This window comes from Zerene cesonia, chromosome Z (genome assembly GCF_012273895.1).
Source record: "Zerene cesonia ecotype Mississippi chromosome Z, Zerene_cesonia_1.1, whole genome shotgun sequence".
Classification (NCBI taxonomy): Eukaryota; Metazoa; Arthropoda; class Insecta; order Lepidoptera; family Pieridae; genus Zerene; species Zerene cesonia.
In genome coordinates, this window is record NC_052122.1 from 10,755,760 (window position 1) to 10,773,626 (window position 17,867).

Here is a 17,867-nt window from a genome sequence, read left to right on the forward strand (position 1 = left end):
CATTAAATAGATTTTATCCATCCATGGTTAAAGTCACTGTACAGCAGGGAGGCAACTCGTAGTCTTTCTAAACAATATGGCCGACCTGTCAAATTAGAAACAAGCTACAATCAAATATCAAAATTCATAACAGCATAGACGTAATAAATATGATTATTAATGGACTGTTATCTGATACATCTCTACTACCTAAAAACATGCTACAAGCCGCCTACCTAATCATCTCATGATTATTTTTGAGTATAATTTCACAAATTACTCGAATTTGAAATTTACAATTAAGGAGAGATATTCAGAAATGTTTATTTTAATAATTATTATTTCAATTTTATGTATTTATATATAATTTTAATATTTCTATAAAATGTTTAATTGTTCACACAGTAAATATATGGATTGTTTATTAAAAGTTAAAAATTTTAATTATATAAGCATATTATGCATAAATATAGTAATAGATAACAAAATAATATTCATTGACATTTCTGATTTGACATATTTGTTGTTGAACGTCATAAGTCACAATATGGCACGGATTTCTATGTCATAAAACTTTTAACTTAAAGTAGTTTATATTAACAAGGTACTAATAACTATTTATAAATTAAGTCTGTATCTGTATCGATTTGCTTCTTAGAAATAAAATACAAGTAATTCTTATTTTCTTAGTCGAATTTATTAAAGAAACAAAACTTTGTTTCTAAGAATTCTAAATTTTGTACGGATACATCCATACCATAAATATTACTTGAATTACTTATTCAATCACTTTATCTGCAAAAATCACGCAGTAGGGATTTCCCTGGAAACGTGGTAAAAGAGCGGTAGGATATGGCAACTCTTAGATCAATAAATTACAATTTCGCCTAACTTACGGCAGTTTTGTGCGGACCGGCTTCCGGGGATGCACAAAACAACTGTCCACCGGGGTAAAACTGACATTGGTTCTTCTGGCAATTAAAAGTAAGTGGGTAGGAAAATAATTTTATGAACAATAAGCAATATAATGATAATTAAACTCTTTTATTATTGTTACAGTGGAGAATTTTGATCCAGCACCAATGGAAGGAGAGTTGCTGCTACAGGAGAGACATGGAACCAAGCAGAGATTCTATGTTCAGCCTCCAGGTCCGTATTCATTTTTTTATTTTTGATTTTCGAAAAATTAGGAACATTTGCATACAGTTAGCAGTCTTTTTAAGTTTCTCTTTTTATACATAATCAACTCATATTCATCATAATGAAAATAAAAACTCAAATAATTAATATGATCTTATTTTGCATATATATAAAAGTTGAGTATCTTTTGACATTTATCATTGGTTTTAGCGCAAAATAAGATTGTTGTATGTGACAAAGAAAAGGCAAGCAAAATAACAACTTGGCTGAAAAGCATATTTTTGCCACAAGGGTTTCCATACAGCATCAGTAAGGACTATGTTGAATATCAGATATTCGACACTGCTCAAGCTTTTTGCAGTACCATCACAGGTAATGTAACTTATTTTATTATTTAGTATTTATAATGTATAGCTCCAGAAAGTTCTGCACGACATCCAGTCTTATATTGGTAAGTGGGTTCAACACTAGATGAGCTGGCGGAAAATAAATAAATTTTGCAATCTACCTACATATTTCTTATCCACATCACCACTTTTCAAAATCTTTAAACCAACATGTTCAAGAAATAAAAGTAACAATTTGTGACATCAATACTCACTTGATGAAATAATAAAAAATAGCAAAAGAAAGAAACACAGTTTCACAATAAATCTGTATACCTTTTCATGCTATTATGGACTTTATGGCATATCATGTATATATCTAACACTATGAGAGCTCTGCTGTCACATTACCAAAGATCAAAACATATAATGGAAAGCACATGACAACACATGAAAAATCACAGTTTTTGTAGTGCATTGCCAACAAAATTTTAAAATGTACATTAATTCATTGGATTAAAAGCAAGTAACATTTTTAAAATATAAGTATGGGTATAGTAAATAACAAATAGTAAAAAAGGGCATATTAAATATAAATATAGTAAAAAATTAAAAACTAAATAATTTGAACTCATAAGAATATATATCTTTTACATGTGATTCATTCAAATCTTATAGAATTCACAAAAAAATCAAATTCCATTAAACAAGTGCGTTAGAGACTTGAACACTTTTAAATGGTCTTAAACATCATTTTATTCAAACTGCTTTATATACATACATTTGCTCATATAACTATATAACTTCAGTTACAAAAATACACATATAAATTTCACTATATCAAAACTAATATGAGAAAAATATTTATCGGGATATGAATGAAGAAATTAAATTGAAGAATGTAGAAAAATGCAATTACTCACACAGGTATTTTGGCGACAAAGGAAGTTATGAAGGGGGTGGGAGTGGGGGACTTAGCTGCCACCCCGTTGGCTGCTACGGTCACATGGGTGTTGAAAGACGGTTGTGGTCATCTTGGAAGAATCCTGTTCGCCTACACTCATGGGTAAGTTGCTTTAGGCTATTGTCCAGTTTTTGTGTGCGGCGTGAATGGGTATTTTATAAAGCGTGCTATGCAGTTAAAATCTCGTCGTCTTATTGGATATTAATTCTATTTCATTAAAAGAAGAGCAATTTCCAGCAGCAACATTTCCTAAGTAATTAATTTTCAAGCTCCATACAATAGTAAAGATAGTAAAGTAGTAAAGAATAGATTTTGTTGTCCAAGAAAGTAAAAATTTATCCTAATTAAATGAATACAAAACAATTTATATAGAAAGAAACTGCAGCAACTATTTCTGAATCTTTATGATGTGTCATTTGTACTTTAATTTTGTTTTTATGTAATTTGAATTACAATTTTGTTATTTTATATTTTACATTTCGATTGGCCTCCAAATCCTGAAAATCATAGAAAAACTCTTTGTTTGAACTTTTCAATAAAATGGCAATGTATCCTCTCATCATTGAAATCATACTTTCTATCAAAACATATCTCAACGAATTCGAATTCGAAACGTACATTTCCAATGTTATAAAATATGTAAAGCTGCTATAACAGCGTAACGGGGATTATCTTAGCCCGGGGCTTTTTAATTAGTGCAACTGCGAACCCTGTGTATTGATTTCATGTAACATTTGCTATGCGAATAACGTGATGTTTGTGCAGAGCGCAGACAAATGGAGGATATAAATCATACGTCCTAATTGTTAGCATATTAAAGCCCACTAGTTTCTTAGATTGTTTGAATTTGCTACTTTCAGAAAGGATTTAATAAATATTTTGGCTTGGGAAGCCCTTGTTTCAAAAAAAAACTATGCATTTATTTATTTTTGTGTAATCTATTATATTTATTTTATTTATTTTTTGATATTTATTACATAACTTATAAAGATTTATAAATGATGCAAACATAAACTTATTCAAGTTTCTCCGAGTACCATAGCCAACGACCGCTACATATGTTTCTTTTGATTATTTTAACTTTCAATGCGGGTAGATATAATATTAGTGACGAGCGACATCGGTGACCTTACTGGCCGTGAATATAATATCGGAATGATATACATAATCGTATAATATCACGAAATGATTAATAGGAATGGGACACCTATGCAATATGTCCGTATTATGCAGAAAAAACGGATTCTTATAAAAAGCGCAAATAAAGATGTGGTCTCGGCTAGTATTATGAAATGCGAATGTAACACTATCTGTCTGTTTCTTCTTTATGCCGAACCGATGTTGAATTTCGATTGAAAGATAGACCCGATGAAGGCCATAGGATTGTTTTGTACTGGAAATTCCACGGGAAAAGGAACTACGGGACCAAGACCTCGGAACATTTCATATATAAGAGGCAATCGTAAAATTCAAATAACGTATTAGGGATACTACTTTGTTTTATAGAAGGGAAGCGACTTTGTTTTATATACCTAATATAAAACAAAGTCGCTTCCCCCTGTCTGTCTCCATATTTACTTAGATCTTTAAAACGTTACAACAGATTTTGATGCTTGTGTTTTAAAAATAATGATTCAAGAGAAAGATTTTCAACATCTACATATATTCAATACAAGTACAATTCAATCATGTGTTATATTTTTATTATGTAAACGCAAAGGTGATTAACTGATAGATCTTTCAACAAAAAAGTGCAGCCGGAACTATTAGGCCGATCAGGCACAGCCCCCAAAAAATAGGAGATGGAACTTAGTACCATGAAAACTTATTTCGACCACGCGGGCGAAGCGGGCAACAGATAGCTGGCGTAAAAACCTTGTGTATTCTTTAGAGCTCGCGTGTTTTATGCCCTAATGGGTTGTCTAACGTAGGCCATACTTAAACATTCCATAGATCGTTTGACTCACAGGCTACGCGATATCGTTTGTAGCTTTTTAATTAAAAGGTAATGTTTCAAGCGGGGCTACAAGTAAATGCTTTAATAATAATTAGTGTTAACAAATATCGTGTAAGATTAACAATGCAGTGGATACAATATATAATAACATTTATTATTTATTTGAGCATGTAGCTCATTTTCGTCAGTTTCGTTAAGTTTCGTAATAAATATATATATTTTTTTTATGTCATGTACGGATTTTGCACGCTATTTGATAATATTATGTCCTTAAATTTGCAAATTTAACATTTTCATTCATTGTTTCTATGAAATTATGTTTGCTATAATTATCTAGTTTTATCTGCTTCTTAGTCACGTTCTTATTTTCAAGTTTCAAGTCAAGTACTATTTCAGCAATTAAATTGTCTTATATTTTTTATTCATGATACGTTTAATTCCTTCCGAAACAAAATGTTAGAAACATATTCGAATGAGACGTACTTACATACGTACTTATAATTTTTCATAATATGGAGCCGATATTGGTTTCGCGTATTATTGCCGTTAAAATTCATTTATTAAATATGAAATTCAAAAGTATTCGTAGATTCCGCTCACCATTCATCTAACTTCGTAGTGCGTTGCCTAGTAACGCTCGTACCTGGGTTCTAATATTATTCAATTCAATGATCAATATTTCCAGTTTGGAAATATATTAGTTCTCAAATATGGTGTCCAAATTCAGACTTCCATTCAACCTTCATTCTCATATTTTCATCTAAAAATTTCGCATGTAAAATATAGTAGATGATATAATATAAATACGCATGATTTGATTCGTCGCGACGCTCAAACACAAATAATAAACAACCAATATCAGACCCCTCGTTGATGTATTATATTACAATGCATAGCTGTTAACAACTCCGTTATTAAATTACATTCGAAACTCAAAAGCATTCACAGACTCGTCTCGCCGGTCTCGTACGTACAAGCGGCGTTGCCTAGCGACGCCGGAAGCTAGGCTTTAACATCATATAGATAGTAAATGCCTAGGACACCCAGGGCTCTATCGATTTTAAATAACGAGATTGCGCAGGTTCGGATGCAGGGTGCAGAGCTTGCATTATTGATTTATGAGCCCGGATGAAATACGAGTGTGGCTTTGTTATAACACCTGTACATAGCTCACTATGACGGGAGCTACTTTTGAATAACTGACTGCTAGCCAGCGATGGAAATACGACGCCAAAAAGCTTTTAGTTCAACGGGATAGTTATTTATATTCTATATTCGAACGTTTTTAAATTTGGTTAGCAAATCTTGAATGACAAATACTAACTTTGGATTATATTCCTATATTCTAAAACTTAGATAGCGTCTTGCAATATGTGACGGTTGTGGTCAAACTTTCATCATTTATGGCGTATACTTTTTTGTTTCAAGTAAATTAATGCGTTTTCTTTTTGTATTATATAACTCTTATTGTCTTAAGAATTTATTAGGCAACAAAGTACAGATATAAATTTATTTTATAGTCGACGATTTAGAACTGGTTGTTTAGGGAAACAATTGGTAAACAAAATACCTATCAAATAAATATGCTTCGTTACTTATTGTTTAGAGTTTAGACGTCGTGCGTATTTAAAATTTTAAAAAGAAATAAAACAATTTAAATATAGTGACGTTCTATTTATTTATTCTAAATTATACATCACGGAATATAAATACAGGAGTAGACAGATAAATAAGAGGAATGATGGAACAACGTGAACCACTTCTTATCCTTTCCTTTAAATTAATTCAAGTCGGAACAGATTTTTATCAAGCCTAAGGTACATCGTATTCTATTCAAATGAATATTCATTGATTTCTCGTTTTCGTGCTCACTTTTTATGAATATTGTTGTGATAATAAAATGAAGTGATCGGAAAATCTAGTAGTATACGGATAGTTGGATAGGCGCATGCATAACTCGAAAATTTAATTTGGTATGCTTAATATATATTTCTGTTTGTAAAACATCCTGTGAGTCAAGAAAAGTTTTTACCTATTGAATTCAAGTAAGCACTCGAAGAAGAGAAAAATCGAAAAAAAAATTATATTGAGATCGTTTTATACAGATTTATGATCGAATTTATGTTGAGAAACTATAGCTATATGCTTCGTTACTTAGCAGGGGGAATGTGGAAATTATACTGCCTCAGTGGTGAGCAGGCAATGAGCTGGTGGTTCGCTGATGGTAGACGATCACCATCCATTAACATACGGAGAGCTAGTGCCTATACGAATGCGCTGCCCGCTTTAAAAGGGGTATGGATAAGAAAAGAATTGACGAATGAAGAGAAGGAATGTACTGGGGAGGATGAGGAAAGGGGTCAGCCTCTGGCGCCATCTTAAATTAGTACTGCTTTAAGAGAGAGATCCATTATTAATTTTATTAATTTCCTAAGTATTTAAGACTCCTAATATTCTCGGATTTCATAACCAATATCAGCCCTTGAAGTAAGGTCTACGTAAGAGTCGCCTGAAAAGAACATTTCTGACATTATCGAAACTGGCCGTCATCAATCAAACCCATCGCCAAAAGCGCTTCTAGTTAAATAAAAAAATGATATGATATGCTTGCTATAACATCACGTAAAGTCATTGAACATTCCATAAGCGCAATATATTAATTGACCCTAGCATTTAAACATTTGTATTGGCAACAAGCGAGAGAAAGCATTTATAATGATTCTTGTACTATTTTTATCATATCAAGCCATAAATACGTATTCGAATATTTCGGAAAGAATAATGTTTTCCTCGTAACAATACTCAAGAAGCAACAACGTGTCACAACGAGATTGGTGATATACTTGTTGCATATATAAAGGCCCGGCCAAGATAATCCATCCAAGTGAACCATCCTTACAGATCCTTGATTATAATCTTGTGAATACAGTATGGTAATTACCTATAACTGTGTGCCGTGTGAGTGTGAGCTCATAGTGTAAAGTATAGTTTAGTATCTGACGAATAACGCTTATATAATAGTATCAGCTTTAAGAGAAGTGGTTCGAAACCGGTCGACCGTGCGAGAAATACATTTTACATGATCCACATGATGATTGCTCCAAACGGTGAAAGAAAACTTCGTGAGGAAACCGGCTTGTCAAAAATCTTCGACGATATGTGACCAATCCGCATTTGGCCAGAGTGATAAATTTAAGGCCTGTGAACCTTGATAGGAGGCCTGAGTCCCTGCAGTGGGAAAATATATGGGCTGGTGATGAATAAAAGTATTAGAAATACATTAGTTCATTAATTACCTACAATTGATGAAAAAATATGCTGTGATATAACGTTCTGTGCTTGTTATGGTATTTTTACATAAAACAAATTTAGATAAATCAATGAAACTCTTAAGATAAACTGTAAGTTATGTAATAGATATTTAGGACAAGTGGTATTCGTGGCTTGTGAAAAGAACAATATTTGTTTACATTAAGATTTTATAATTTAAACGTCCTGTGATTTCACTCGCGTTAATGAGTTTTAAGAGTACCTTATATCACATAAAAGCACTTCTATGCGATGTTTCAAGTGAATGAATGTTTTTCTTCTAATCCTAATCTTCCGGTAGAAATTTTTATACATAAAACCTAGTCTTAGTTACTCCTTATAACAACAGCTATCTATCAGGGAAAGTCCTGTTAATTTCGGTCGAACCCTTCCAGAGATTAGCCGGAATTAGTAGACAGACAGAGAAAAAAAATATTTTTTTAAGATTTTGTAAATGGGTTACTTCAACGTTACAAACAGACACTTTACAAACATAATTTTATTTATTTATCGTCATCGATTATCATCATCAACCCAACAAAAAAATCTACGTTATAACTGTTTAATTATCAGTTTCTAAACATGACATTTATAACATGATGATACAATTCCATATTGTTCCATATAAAATCGATATTGATCCATTTTAAATTGTAGGAGCTACCTAGACGCCTATTGCAAGACCTGGCGCCTGTATGCCGACGTGCTGAATGACGTGGCTATGGTCATAGAGCTGACATTGCCACACTATTTCGAGTTCACCACCGTTGCACTGTGCTTCAGCACCACCTTGAAGGCGATCGTTGGCGTAGCAGGTATGTGCTAGCTTAGTTTCAGGACGTGGCGTCATTCGCGTAGCACCCGGATGAAGAGTAACATGTATGTGAATACAAATAAGGATTTAGTCTCTGTTGAAAAAAGGTGTGGTGCTAATTTGAGAGTAATTGAAATTACGCTATTTCAAAATTTCCTTTTCACGTTTTTATACATCACACAATGTTTGTATTATCTTAATTTTGTTTCGGACTTACTGTAGGTATTCAAACTTCGTTTTTTACTCCCCAATAAACAATATTTTGACAAGAGATTTTCAGTCATATTTACGAAATTTTAGGGCCTGTTTTCAGTTTCCTGATCTGTTTCTTATCAATCAGTTAAAATAACAAATTATCATAATGTAAATGCGAAAATTTGCAAGAATGTATGGATATATGTTACTCTTTCACACAAAATCCTCTCTTGGGATCTCTGTGGTATATGGTCCAGAGATAGATTGTAGTCTGGATTAACGACAACAAAGACAACATTCTAGCCAAGTACCACGCGAGTGAAGGTTCCAGCTAGTAATGTATAATCATAGATATTAAGAAAATATACGTTTAACAATATTGCATACAATATAATAAAATATTTCCTATTTTATTTTATTTTTTAAGGATCCCAAATAGTCGTTACATATATACTTAAGCTATAGATCGTTTATGAATATAAGTTGGCGTATGCCCAACCTGTTATATGTGACCACAACTTACAAATTTCCTCTTAACAATATACGTACATAATACATATTATTATACTTGGTGTATAAAGGGGGCGCTTCACGCACGGCGTTAACGCAACACCACGCGGTACGCAGTAATCTCGCCGACGTCACCGCTAAAGACGCGGCCCAAGAGACAGCAGTCAATCTATTCGCGTCAGTCGTCGCTATACTGATACTTACATACTGCGGGTAAGACATGATGCTTTTTAACACGTTTTTTTTTACGTAAAATATACTCAATGATATGACTTTGATGAAATAGCTTTTAATTAGGAATGTATATTTCATTGTTCATACATTTTTAACGTAAGTCTATCGTCATTTTACAGATTCCGTAAAACATACTTCTTCATAAGAATTAACTGACGAATAGTGCAGTAAATGCAATACAATCAACGCAATCAGATAATTTTTATAAAAAATCATATCTAAGTTATGGTAAATTGTAATGTTCTTCCAATTAGTAATTTTGTATAGAACAATTCATATTATATGATTTCCCTCTTGCTTATAGTTATTGTAAATGATCTCAAATACATTAGGTAAATATTAAAATCATCGAATACATCATCATCAAATACATTAGGTAAATATTAAAAATGACGATAGACTATACTTTGACCTATATAGATCAAGGTTATTTCTATAGAATAGTGGGTAGCCAAAGATTTAAATCGTTAGTTTATCGTTGCGTTTATTATGCTGTTAACATCGACAGAAACAGTATATTTATAAATAAAAATGTACCGAGTTTGTCTCGGGCCCCCCAACAAATGTAGACTTAGACTTAGTACGGATAGTGCTGTGGGTTAAAGTACGAAAGGAGAAGCGTTTATCCTCCCATAAGAAGTTCTCACATCAAAACATCAAGTCATGAGTCTGAACACTAAATATTTTTACTAAATATATGTACATTTATGTTAGCGTCGAGTACGCTTCGGCACGAATTGGGACAGCTCGGGGAAGTACTTTGGTACACAGCAAACCGGCATGAAATAGTAGCATGCTACTACTCGTACGGTGAGTAAGGGGAGCCGGTGACCCGTATCTTTTTCCTCGCCCTTCTTAGGTCATTCCATCTTTCCAGTCGTTAATCCTTCCCTTATCCCCTTAAAAGCGGGCGAATGTTTATGAACGGTGGTGATCTCATACGATCAGGTAAACCACCAACTCAGTTGTTGTGACATAAAAATACATACAATTGTGACGAAGTTCTTAATAGTCTGAAAACATTATTTAGATAACAATACACTAAGGTATAACATGCAAAATATATCTTTTTCTGCTCTTATATAAGCATTAAAATATAACGATTTAAATCTTTAGGTACAGCTATAAGTAGCAGTTCTAATACTAAACGCACTGGCGTTTTATCGCAAGCGCTTTTATTACAGCGTTTTAGCTTATAAATATGATACGTTATTACAATTTTTATATTATTACCAATCAATGGGCTTACTAATAAAGTCCATTAGTGTGTGTCTCATACGATCTCTCGTTTTTACTCATTTATGTATCAAATGGAAGAACGAGACCAAATAGCCATAAGAAAAACGATGAAATATTAGTAAGCAACACACATTCGAACAATGTTAACTTTCAAAAATTCCGCACTCACATACAAACCACGATATTCACCAAGCTTTTTCACATCAACAATTACTTAAGTGACCATATTGTGTGATTGTCATAAGAACAATATAATATATGCATTTTTGTTTCAGGACCAGTTTCGGTCTATATCTATTTTTGATTATGACGCACTTGGCTTGCAATTATTGCGCTGTGAAAGCAGTATGCTTAGAAACATTTAATCCGCCTCGTTTCATGCTTTCCTTAGACTCTATACTAAAACATGAACAGTATCCTGGAGTACGACATGTCAATTATAAAGAGCCGATATTCCACTTGCATAAATCTAGGACGGGTAAGAGAGCTTATTTTGCTGACGCTACCTCGCTATAAACTGTGCCGTTAAATGATCTGCTCAAAATTTTGAAATCGATTATTTAATGACGCAGTTACACTGACAGATTTTGACAGTAGAGTTATTTACACTCATGTGATATTTGAAGTGGAATTCAATTAGATGCACATAAATACCATAATGGCTTGATAGCACATAGCTTTGAACTAACTCTAGACTGATTTCATGAAAATATAGAACGATGTTCATTTCAATAAGATAAATCCATTTTTGACAGTATACAATTATAGAGACATAATGATAGTGCTACCATATGGATTTTCTTTTTTCAATCTTTTATCGGGTATATCTTCAAGTAAATTATAAGTGTCTTGTTTATTCGACTGCAAGTTTGCAATATTACATAGCAATGTATAAAATAAATTTAAACCAAATAAATATGCATATTCTACTACAACTGTTAACTATTAGTTGTCTTATCTTCAAGTGAATTTCTTCTTAATCAAAAAAATACTCAATAACTTCTTAGGGGTTGTCGAAACTACGAATAAAATGGGCATATAGTTAAAGTCTCAAAAACTTTTAGGCGAAGAGTACTCTGGCTTCAAAATAAAGCTCGGCTCGTCTGCCAAGGACTCCGTCTTGAGCACCACCCCGGTGCCATATTTCAAAAAGCTTTTAGAAGTCTATAAAGCGAAACCATTCGTTCCATTCCTGAACCTGCGCACCCGGGTCGTGAACGTCCTGCTGAAGGACAATGCGAGGGCCGTGGATGTGCTGGAGGCTTATTACCATGGGATTCTCTTCATTTTGGCGACCCTCGCTGTTAATGATATTAATATTGTGAGTATATTTATTGGCTACTGTTTATTTATAAAGGACATGGATATTTTGAATTCAGACCCATCTGATATACAGTATTTCCACCAAAACTGTGAATCTGTAGATGGCCACATAATTAATTAAAATTAAATTAAATAAAAGAAACCAAACTACACCAGTAATGTTATAAAGAAGTTTTTTGCATCTTTGTTTACGATTAAGTAACTTAGTTATTATATATACATAATCTCCGCTCTCAAAACGCCGCCAACCACGCGTTCCTCGTAATGAAAAAAAAAATATAAAATGATTATATTAGGTACACCACACATTAAAAGTAACACACATAAAATAAGAGATATGTTGCAGACGTAAAAACTTAATAGCAATTATAAGAGTTTATATAACTGTAATAACTATTGTGGCGACCTAAAGGGTACCATTCAGCATATGTTATGCCGAAACGGTCGGCATAACGCTAGCTGGAAATCGGGAAGTGTCGTTCCCTCGAGTCTTCATCATCAGCTTTTATATGTTCCCACTGCTGGGACACAGGCCTATGAGGGTTCAGGCCATAATCCTCCACGCTGGCCAAGTGCGGGTTGGCAGATGAGAACTTCAGATTATCGGACATGCCGGTTTCCTCACGATGTTTTCCTTCACTTTAAGGAGTGATGTTATGCACATGCGCAGATAAATTGAAATCAATTCATTTCCTCCACGCTCGCCCGGTCTCGAACCCCGACTTATCGATTTTGAAGTCCGAGGTTCTCACCACTGAGCCACCACTGCTTTTTATCTCGAGTCTTGTTCGTTCACAATTCTCCACTCTCAATACCGCCAGCCGTTCCTCGAGTTCGCGTCGGTGTTCAACGGCAGCGAGTGGGCGCAGACCCGCGCGCGTCACGGCGGCGTGTACCAGTACGAGCTGTCGGAGCAGGCGATCGAGTTCCTGCAGAACCTGCTCAGCCTGGAGTGGGTGCGCGTGCAAGATGGCCTGGAGGTTACCGGTGAGTTATGGGGACTCTTCGGGGACCATGATTAACCGGTCGGTTTTACTGAATTAGACCTTAATTCTATTCAATCTCGTGGTGATATAATATTGCTCGGGGCTATTGATTACGGGTATGGGAAACGTAAGTTTTCTGAGGAAGATGGGCTCTCTTCTCTCTAGATGATATTAAGTCTGGACTCTGGAGTAGGTGCGTGTTCAAGAGTGTACGATAGTGTTTAGGGGTGTTGCAATGATCACTAACATAGAACACCTTCCGTGTTCACTTTAAAAGGGTAAATGCTTTCGGTGATATTGAGATTATTAATCAGCATTTCGGGGGTTCGCGTCACGTAACCATTTTGTACTAGGCATTTTAAACTAAAATTTTGAATTTTCATTTGTTTATTGTATATTGCAAACACTACTATATTACATCTGCAATAACATGAAATTTATATAATAATGAAGATTTAAAGAAACAAAATGACTACAATTTTCCATCCTCACCATCCAGGATGGAACGTGCACCGCCACCAAATGGTAGTAGACGAGTGGCGTCACCACGCCGAGGGGCTATTCGACGATTTCCCCCAAGAGCCGGTTGACCTGGACCCCCCGCTACTCAACCCCCTGCCGTCCCTGGAAAACCCCATATCCGCTAGAGCTCTGGTCAATGGCCGCTGGAACACCGCAAGGGCCTCTAACCGTAATAGCGACTACATCAGGGCCTGGGTGAACGGGCATGAAAATGATATGAATGACAACGACCGAGTGGTGATCGATGATGATTACGAAGCTGGACCCTCGGGGGTACGCAACTACGTGTACATAGCACCGTCTGATGATGATGATAGCTATTCCGATTAAACTGCTCCCGATTGACCCTGAAATTTCTTTAATATTCGTTGTACGGTCTTATTTGTGCTCGAAATTTCAAATTTGTTTAATATGTATTACCTCTTTGATGATTATTGTTTAACAATATTGAATTGCCTACATTATTTTGCTGACCGTACTAAAAATTCGCCCGGTGCAGGAGTATTTATTATTGCGTTACTTTTGTTTTCTAGTACCACAATCATAATGACTGATTTTGATGCTAAAAGAAATTTCAGAGTTCAATTCATTATAATTACGTTTACTGTTTATTTTGTCTGTTTACACTTTCACGGGAACTGTGTTGATTTTTTAATATTATTTGTCCACGGCTTATGCACAATTAATTCTTAAGTATTTACGTTAAGTTTTTTGATATTTTAATGAGTTCTGTGTGTAAGAGGATGAGGGAAGGCGCAACAAGGTGCGGTAAGAATGAAATAATCTGGTTTGAATCGAAGTGTGAAACGCTACTTTCAACTTGTATTATTTGATATATTTTTTAGAACATGTGCATTTATTATTGTATATTTTAACAGAAATATTTAGAATATCGTTTTGATTTAAATCTTTTTCACTCTTATGCATAGTCCTTCAAAATGAATTCCATTTTGTCGTCTATTTTTCTATTTTTATAACCCTGAAATTTATATTTTACGAGGGAAATGGAATCTTCATAAAACGAATTACGAGGCGGACTCAAGAAAAAGGACTTTTACTATTAGGTTTAGCGTTTAAGCTCTCTCCCCGTGGGTGCGGTTGGAATGTAAACTCGCTGATATGTTTATATACTTATAATTTTATTTGAGTTATATTTAATACTTGGTTGATTTTATGTGAGGTTGATTGATTTGATTTTACGTGGTATTTGGTTACTAAGAAAATAGGAATTTTCTCATAAACTCTTCTCGAAAATTTTCTTACCTTTTATTGATTTGTTTTTTTTTATGCATGGTTGTGTTTGAAAGAGTATACAATTATTTTTCGGGTCGATACACCCCTCAAATATATTTAGGGCAAAGACTACAACTCCATCTGCGTACAAAATTAACGATTTAAAACAATTATATTTGAATCAATATCACAACGTAACACTATCTATGATATATCGATTTTTTTTTCTAATTTTGGCTTCCTCGCCATGTTTCACTCACATTTTGGTCTAAAATAATACTTTACCAGGTTCCATTTGTGGATATGGTATGGTGGATTTTACAATAGAATTCCTCAAAAAACTATATTAAAAATGTATTAGTTCAGAGAGCCTACTATAGCATTAATGGATGATGAAATCCATGGAATGTTGTCGCTTAAGAACTACAGGACAGTTCTTTTGCATCATTATTTTGTGTTTTATGGCGATTCGAAAGTGCATCTATAAGAAGTCTAATTCAATAAATAAATGTTGGAGTTTGAGTTTATTTAGGATTTATCAAATTTTTAAATTTTAGAAATGATTGCTCAATTCCAGTCTGTTTACATTCTAAACACCTTCCAAGGGCTTAGATTAAGGTCATATCTATGTGTGATAATCCCCAATAATGTGTCCTTGACAGAGACGTCATATAATATCGCTGACGCAAATCACTGCTTTTTCAATACCCTGAAGCACTTAGAAGAAAGTTTCATTTGTAAACATCAGAAATGCACATAGCATTTCATATATACGAGTTCACTTTGAATACTTCTGTATGCCTTTGGGATACGGGTTCACCTTTACAAAATTGTATGACGTGTCTGAGAAGGACTTAAATGTGGAAACCTTGCTATTACCATATACTATATTGACATCGATACAATGCCTAGGTGCATCGACATTTAAGATGTAACTTACACGAACTTACAGCTTTCCGCCGCAGATAGCTTTCCGGCACTTTTTTTTATTATTTTTTTTTGATTTATGCTAAAGCATTGATATTAATATTTGTTGTACTGTACTTGTTATTAACAAGTTTGTTTTCAAGCAAATATCATTTAAAAATGTGAATAGATAGTATTCCATTTTAGGAAGCTATTTCGTCCCACGCAATAGGCGCGGAACAATTTACTTAAACATCTTGCATCTGTGGTCTTATATCGATGTCCTTGGATGTTAGGGTAAGCTCAATGTTAGATGTTGTAGGCTTCGGCGCAAAGCGCAATGTGCGAGCTTAATGGAAAAAAATTGATGTATTTGTCAGGACGCGGATATATTGTCAGCATTGGGCTAGCGCTGGTTTCTTGCTACTGGTATTTGCAAGTTAGCATTGTTCCAGAACTTTCTATGAACGATGTTTCAGATACCTAATGTGACGTTGTCTATAACAACAACCATAATCAACAGTGTAGTTTCCAGCCAGATCCAAAGCTTCACATTTATTTAAAAATAGTTACTGGCTGCTAGTTGATAGCTTTCAATGAGACCGCACCCTCAACTATCTAGTATTAAGTGTTTTTTTTTTAATCTGTCAAACGTCCGGAACTTAGCTTACGATTTATGTTGCTAAAATCAATCGCATCACTGCATCGTCAATGTTGTTCAAGTTGGAAGGGTATCCAGTTATGCACAAGGAGTGGTTGTTCGTTGAACAATTAGTGATAAATGTGATCACACGGTGCATTCTCGCTGTCATTGGGTCAACTTTTGATAGAGGAATATTTCATAATTATGATTGGGGATGACGTCTGCATCGCTATGACCAGATGGCAAATGGTTGACGTGGAGATATTGTGTATCTTGATTCAACGATACCTCTTGAATACCTTTGGAAATTAGGGAAGGAAAACTTCCAACCTTATTTCTATAATAGTAACAACTCGCAACACTCATCGCGTCATCAACGCCCTCTGCGTTAGACTTTGCGTGTGAATCCTCTCTCCTTTTGAACAACTGTGCGAAGAATTGTCATAATTACATAATTGTAATACGACTTTCCGCCATTAAACCGTATGAATATTTATCACTTGACCTCTCTTAAAATGCCAGGTGGAGTTCCATGTATCTTATTTAAGCTTTTGACCCTTCTAGAACTTATAGAACATTGGCCGACCGTTGTAGGATTTAAATATGAAGGATTGATGTAATTAAGCATTAAAATTTCGACCCCCCCAATTCGAGCCACGCATGTGATACCAAGCTTTTTGTGCAATGTTCGCAAATAATCAGTGAAGTTTTAGCACCATTTTTATTTTGGCTGTGATATTTTTTTCCAAAGATAAAAAATCTTTCCATAAATGGCACTTGTACCTATATCGTTTGTGACAAACAACAACTATTTCGATATGGTTTGCCGGACTACCATCCTGAATTTGGTTCGGTTCGAGAAGAGATTTTCAATGTGGTACGGCTATTGGTCATGTCTCTGACCATTGAAAATACCCTTTTAATTTTTTAGTTTAATTCACAATTGAATTTATTTTAGTGCTGTAAGACCAGTCTTACTAGTTCCGTAATCTTTCTAAGGTGTAACTGTTTGGTGTTAGAACTTCACGAACGCTAGTCACGCATATTAAAGTGACTATATTATATTTAATCATCTGTATTTATCATAAGTGTTTAGCATAAGCCTAATTACAGTCTGAGAGGTGAAAAGAAAGTTATAAACATTGTTCGTTGATTACTAAAGTAATTTCAAACTATTCTGCAAACAAAACATTCAATATAAATTTTTCCACATTTACAACAAAATTGTCGCTTTTAAAAGGAAATAGTTTATCAAGGTTTTGAGCACTCAGTTGATTTTACAGTCACGGAATTAAAAAATAAATCATAAAATACAATAAATTAAAACATAAAAGGCCAATTTCAAGTAACGTATACGATAGCACCTCTTAGGCTAATATTTTCTATAAGTATATATTGTAATCATTCATGTACCGGTCTACAGGTAACATTTATGGTAATAAAGTAATATGTATGTAACAATGGTGTTTTATTTTAACCGCCTTCCCAACTAAAAATTATTGTATTATTTTTATGGTCTAAGAGCCCGTGAGGGCCAGACCTTAGTTAAAGTATAAAATCTAAAAGTTTCTCTGTGTATGCCCACTA

At 34.2% G+C, this 17,867-nt stretch overlaps 1 protein-coding gene across 2 annotated transcripts; it reads left to right on the plus strand.

Annotated features, from left to right (window-relative positions):
* Positions 1 to 518: 518 nt before the first annotated feature.
* Positions 519 to 14,872, plus strand: LOC119835564 (RUS family member 1). Of its 2 annotated transcripts, none has more exons than XM_038360470.1 (10): positions 519 to 583; positions 1,039 to 1,128; positions 1,330 to 1,491; positions 2,373 to 2,511; positions 8,333 to 8,490; positions 9,266 to 9,407; positions 10,943 to 11,145; positions 11,732 to 11,988; positions 12,812 to 12,977; positions 13,476 to 14,872. In XM_038360470.1, the coding sequence occupies exons 2-10, from the start codon at positions 1,062 to 1,064 to the stop codon at positions 13,826 to 13,828; spliced, it is 1,647 nt and encodes a 548-aa protein (XP_038216398.1). In that variant the 5' UTR covers positions 519 to 583; positions 1,039 to 1,061; the 3' UTR covers positions 13,829 to 14,872. The 2 variants fall into 2 exon arrangements, with proteins under 2 accessions (XP_038216398.1, XP_038216397.1); XM_038360469.1 differs by lacking the exon at positions 519 to 583 and adding an exon at positions 671 to 963.
* The last annotated feature ends 2,995 nt before the right edge of the window (positions 14,873 to 17,867 follow it).

Coding starts and splice junctions, on each gene's coding strand:
- LOC119835564 (XM_038360469.1), top strand. Junction 2,512..8,332: donor CTGTTCGCCTACACTCATGG/GTAAGTTGCTTT, acceptor TTTAAATTGTAG/GAGCTACCTAGACGCCTATT. Junction 8,491..9,265: donor GGCGATCGTTGGCGTAGCAG/GTATGTGCTAGC, acceptor TGGTGTATAAAG/GGGGCGCTTCACGCACGGCG.